The sequence below is a fragment of the Podarcis tiliguerta genome (assembly GCF_965153285.1).
Source record: "Podarcis tiliguerta genome assembly, chromosome: 1".
Lineage (NCBI taxonomy): Eukaryota > Metazoa > Chordata > Lepidosauria > Squamata > Lacertidae > Podarcis > Podarcis tiliguerta.
This window is the reverse complement of record NC_139534.1, coordinates 89,255,800-89,261,799: the sequence shown is the minus strand read 5'-3', so window position 1 is coordinate 89,261,799 and position 6,000 is coordinate 89,255,800. Positions and strand designations below refer to the sequence as shown.

At 44.2% G+C, this 6,000-nt stretch overlaps 1 protein-coding gene across 3 annotated transcripts in view; it reads left to right on the top strand.

Annotated features, from left to right (window-relative positions):
- The first annotated feature begins 5,508 nt into the window (after positions 1 to 5,508).
- Positions 5,509 to 6,000, top strand: part of COX16 (cytochrome c oxidase assembly factor COX16) — a 48,236-nt gene continuing 47,744 nt past the window's right edge. Inside the window, exon 1 of one of the 3 annotated variants that reach the window (XM_083399197.1) lies at positions 5,509 to 5,875. In XM_083399197.1, coding sequence (XP_083255323.1) covers positions 5,816 to 5,875 — 60 coding nt within the window. In that variant the 5' untranslated portion in view covers positions 5,509 to 5,815. The remainder of the gene's footprint in view (positions 5,876 to 6,000) is intronic. The other 2 variants (XM_083399196.1, XM_083399198.1) reach the window with 2 other exon arrangements.

Here is a 6,000-nt window from a genome sequence, read left to right as displayed (position 1 = left end):
AGGAAAGCTTGCTGCAAAATATCCACTTGGAAAGAGGACTCTGGGGTGAGATGTAGCAGCAAATTGTTCCTAGTATTATGGCAGGCATTCATTGGCTGAGTTTCTGTTCTGCATTTGATTGCAAGGCTTTTTGTTTTAAAAGACAATTCTTTACATTCTGCTCCTGGTAGATACCATTTTTCTTGTCAAGTCTGAACTCCACCTACTTTTTGTTTGCTTGTTTTCTGTATTTTTATGGGTGTTGTCATTCTTTAAGAGCCCAGTCCTATACAGTGGTACCTCGGGTTAAGTACTTAATTCGTTCCGGAGGTCTGTTCTTAACCTGAAACTGTTCTTAACCTGAAGCACCACTTTAGCTAATGGGGCCTCCTGCTGCCGTCACACCAGCGGAGCACGATTTCTGTTCTCATCCTGAAGCAAAGTTCTTAACCCGAGGTACTATTTCTGGGTTAGCGGAGTCTGTAACCTGAAGCCTATGTAACCCGAGGTACATGTCTTTTCTAGCTCTACAGTTCTAGGATTCTATGTTGTAGAATACAACTGCAAAAAAAACCACCGGTCCGTGGGGGCCCATAGTGCTTGCATTGTTTCAAGGTCTTTTGATTTGCAATTATTGACTGGAAATTGGGGGGGGGGGGTCCAATAACATCAGCTGTCCTGCCACCAAAAGCCATTAGAAAGAGGGGGAAATATTTTTTTGCAATTTGCTAAACAAAAGCCTAGTGATTATTATCTCTTCACTTGACCCGATGCAACATTAAATTCCCATTATTGCTGCATGTATACATAGATTTATTTGGTTCAGTTACACACACAATAACCTCAATTTTATTTCTACCCTTTTGTGCCCTGTGGTGCTATTTGTTTTTTTCTCTTCTGCTGTTGTATTTGTATTTCAATCATTCCAATCACCCATTAGCATGACAAAGATCAGCTTCTGGGGTGATATGATGGTGTCTGGACCAAAGTAACATTTCATTATTTAGCTCCCTGCCTTGTATATTGCCAGCCTTGGTTCATTTAGAAAATGGACATAATGTACCTACTCCTGTGCCCTCACTGACCCTCAAAGGTATACATTCTGCCAGCGCAGAATGCTAAATGCTTGTCAGTTCTCAAAGTGCGTTTTTCAAGTGGGCCTCATTTAGTTAACTTGTGCATGCAAAAATCAGGGAGCTTTTGGTAAACATGATGAGAGGCACTTAAGAGGCAGCTACCAAGGCTTTCAAAAAAGGGTGAAATAGATGAAGAGGAAGTTGCTGCTGAATCTAACAGAGACGCCTTGCATTAGAACAGAGATGAATCACCTGGTGTCAGCATGCCTGATCTAAAAATCCCAGGCTGCCATCCTATGCCCTCTGACCTAGAAGCAATAAACTAGAGGTGAACTTTGAAATGCAGGAGCTCATTGTGACAACACCCATAGCCATGCCGACAAAGGAAAAACCAAAACTGTAGGCAGCTCTGTTGATCATAGCCCAAGAGTACATCATCAGACATCAATATCCCTATATCTGTATGCTGCATCTCTCTCTCTCTCTCTCTCTCTCTCTCTCTCTCTCTCTCTCTCTCTCCTGTGTGTGTGTGTGCTCAGCATCACATAGCATGTTGGCCTCCATCTGTCTTGAAAGACAATGAAAGAGTGTGCCATCAGGGGTTAAGTCAAACCATTGGAGAGCCACAGTGCCTGCTGTGGCTGTAGAGAACACTACAGGAAAGACGTGTTTTGTTGCAGCTGGGGCAGATGAAGGTGTCTGGTTTTGCTGTTAACAGATGCCTGTGAGAAGCAAGGTATTCTCGCACTTGTGTTCCTCAGTAACTGGTATTGAGGTATACTGAACGCTATTCTAATCACTATCCTGCACTGAGGTGTGTATCAGGCCCATATTGTGGTGGACACTGGGTGAAAACACTGGCCAGTTTTAGCTGGGGAATTGGACAATGTTAAGTGTATGGAACTAACTTGCTCTGGGTGTCTGCTGCCCTTGCACTAGTAAAAACATAGATAACAATGCACACTAAAACATTTCTCAGAAAATAATTTTTATGAGCTGGTTTGCATCAGTTTCAATTCTGAACGATGGTAATAGCCCCCCATGTCTGACAGAAGAGATTGAATACATGCTCTGTGACAATTCAGTGGAATGATCCAGAAGCCAACTGAACAAAGTGGAAGAAATTTCGAAATGGAAAACTTCCGACATGCCTCCTTTCCATAAGACAGTTGCTTTCCCTTGGAAAGAAGCCTTTATGGTATATTAGATTCAGTCACTCAAGCAGCTTACCATTTCTTGACATCTGTGCTCTGGTTAGTTGCAAGGAAACACTCTCTGCTTGCCTTTAGTATCCTCTCTTCACCTTTAGGCAAAAATAAATTCAAAAAGGAAGTACCCCTAGACACCTTAAAGAAGCAGCAGTATGCAGATGCTGCAGAAAGGTCTGGGTGAAACGAACAGCTGTCACATTTTCACCTGGTCTCACCTCAAAGGGTCCTCAGCCGGACCCTACTATTCTTGGAGAAGAGTTTGGGTAATTCCCACCCTATATTTTTGAATATTTAGAGACATACTTGTGTAATCATTGTTTGATTGGATTCTCCATAAAAAGTGACTGGGTGATGGCTGTTCCAAACGAAACACTGTGTGGAAGCAACCATAGCTGTTTTGCTGTTTCATGGGTGGATTTGTCTTTTTAAAAAGCTTTAGATAAACTGCAGAAATTATGTGTTGTACTTGCCCCTCTGGTTCAAGGCACATGAAGATCATCCAGAGAAAAGATGATGGGCAGTCTAATCCAATGCATGCTGTACAATAATGTGTTTGAAGAAGGCCTTTGGTATTGATACCAGGCTGCAGTCCTGTTGTTCTTGCTGCAATGCAGCTGAGTGTTTTCTGAGGAGTTAACAAAACAACAGGGTTGATTCTGAGCTGCTTATCTGTATCCTGGCTATAAAAGCTATTTCTACACACACTCTTTGGACTAATGTGTCCCCTCAAAGCACTAGTGCTTGACTGCTTATGGCTGTCTTAGAAATTGAATGGGAGATAAAACATAACAGTTATCTTTAAACTACATGACTGATCTTAATGAAATTTTCCAGAAGGTTAGATCCTAGGCCCTTTCAATTTTCCCTAACAGTTCTGGTTTTAAGACATTTAATGCCTTTTATTTGCTGTTTTATATGGTGTGGTCTTTATTGAGGGTTTTTTGGTTCTTTTTAATTTTATTGTTTTAATTATGCAAACTGTTGTGATTTTTTTTTAATTGAAGGGAAGCACAGAAGTTCTTTAACAGCACAATCCTATGCATGTCCATTCAGGAGTAAGCTGCACTGAGTTCAGTGGCACATACTCCCAGAATAGTCTGCATAGGATTGCAGCCTAAAGTCATGTACATGTTACTATGGACTCCGGCTCCAGTGTGTGCCCACCATTGGTGTTTGAAGCTGAGTACACATTACGTTAGCCACAATCCATAGGCATCCTATAGCTTCTTGAGAATTACTCCTGTTTGATGTGCTTTCCTTCAAATCAACTTCCATCCAATTAAGCCAAGGTCTGTATATACTCAGGCAGACAGCTTCAGTGAATTAGAGTTCAGTGAACTGGGGAAACAATCCGGGTGCTGGATATTCCTATCCTCTCTCTGGTCTGTACAGCACCTTAAGAAAAGATGGGGCTTGTGACTTGCTGTTGCTTCAACACAGTTCTTTTTCTATACAGATCACTGTGATAGACCCTTTATGTGTTTAAGGCATCAACAATTTTGTTTGTTAGTGAGTAGTAATCACACTTGTATATGATGTTGCAGTGTTGCTACTCTTCATCCTCTGCAGTTCTGTATTTGCTGTACAAAACAAACAAACCCTACAGTGTTTGGAGTATTATTATTTTTTAACCACCGATTTATTTTGAAACAGTACAAATCTATCATATTCATTCCTGGGATGTGGCTGGTGCCGGTGTCACATGCTGGCAGCTTCTAAGAGCTACAAGTGAGAGCTGAGTGCAGGGTGGGGACAAAAGATGGACAAACTATTAGCCAGCTAAACCAGGTGAGGGTAGCTGATGGGTCTCAAACCCTCCATGAGTTAGGAACCTCCCCTGCATGCGAAGACAAGCTCTGGCAGACTGAGCACACAAGACTAATAGTGGGTCCAATAGTCCAGAAGGTGGTTTCTGCACGTGCTGTAGAGGGAAGTGAGGGACAGATGAGGCTCGTCAACCTGGGAAGGTAGTCCATCTAGAAGGAAAGCTCTGATCCAAATCTCTGCTGCCTTGCGGGATATCTTCAGGACAACAGAAGGCTAAGGAGTAAACCCTACATAAATTTGGACTGTTGGATGGTGCCTTGTACACCTCCTTCCGGCAACTCCTGCAGCCAAGCTTGTGCCAAACGTATTGCTCTGCTTTCCTTTAGACCACATCAGCGAGGCCAAGGGGTGTGTGTGTTATCATCTGGGAAGCCCAGGACCTCCATACACACTGCCCAGGCTTGCGCCCCAAGGAGATCACTTTGGTGCTGCTAACACAGTAGTTTGACTTCACCCCTTGAAGTGCATTCCATTGTCTCTTGAGACAGATAGATATCATCAACAACAACAGCAGGATAAATTAACCTTCTCCTGATTTTGTTTGGTGCAGAGGTCTGTATAATCCACAAGCCTGAATGGAAGACAGGATTTCATTCCATTTTTAAAATAGCTGTTAATTCTCTGCAACATAGCAAGGAGAAAAGGTATTGCTTTAACATTTGGTATAAAGAATATGCCATCTAGTGGATAAACGCAAACACAGTGATCAAATCTGCTTTGCCAATTTTGAGATGGTCGCATTACCAGGAGAGGCGGGGGGGGGGGGGGCTGTATCTAGGTTTGGGCATAACAGCTTTAAAAAACGGCTTTCTCAGATCTATTTTCCTTTCGCAGCCTCTAATTTAGTATGTCATTTATTCATTCTTTAAAGCAAGTGTCACTGCTGCCAAGGATATATGATAATGAGTTTTTGAGACAGAATATAGCCCACCAGCCAGCTTCATATAGACACAGGTATAAAAAATCTAGAAAAAGAAACACTGGGATAATCTGCCTGGAAACAACACCCATCTAATGAGTACATGAGACTTCTGTTTACACGATGGTTTAAGTTTGATTTGTTCTTATTTCTTATGCTTAGGGTAAAGATCCGAAATAACCCGTCCGCATGGCGTCAGCATATGCCTTAGTTTATAGTTTGTGGTGTGCTGAAATGTGTTTTCAGGATGGAACCAATTAGCGGCGGAATTAAATAGATTCGGTGAAATCGAGGACACAAGCAGCACTAATTACTAGAATCATAGAATCATAGAATCATAGAGTTGGAAGAGACCACAAGGGTCATCGAGTCCAACCCCCTGCCAAGCAGGAAACACCATCAGAGCACTCCTGACATATGGTTGTCAAGCCTCTGCTTAAAGGCCTCCAAAGAAGGAGACTCCACCACACTCCTTGGCAGCAATCATGTCCTTTATTTGTCTGCCTCCAAATTCGGGGAAACTGGACCCGTCGAATTTCTGCCTGCCAAGCCCTCCTTCCGTCGGTTTTAGGCATCTGGACCGCTAACCGGGTGCCCATTCGAGGAGTCCCTGCGAGTGGAAATTTTTATTTTTATTCTCCCCCCCCCAACCCCCGTTTCCCTTTTCGAACGGCGGAACTCGGCTGCTCCCGGCTTCGGGATCCGAGGGACCAGCGTTTCGGTAGGACGCCGGAAGAGCTGCAGGAACGGCCTCCCCCCCCCCCTCCGGGCCCAAGAAGGCGAGATACTGGGCCGCTCCAGCCATGGTCGGAATGCGAGCGCTGCGGAAAAGCAAGACGCTACAGTATGGAGTCCCCATGATGGTGAGCGGCGGCCGGGGGGAGGGGGCGGCGGCCGGGACGCTCGCCTAGAACTAGCTCGGCAGAGCGGCCGCGAAGCGCTGGCGGAGGGCGGGGCTTCGTTTGCCAATGGCGGAGACTGCAGCGCC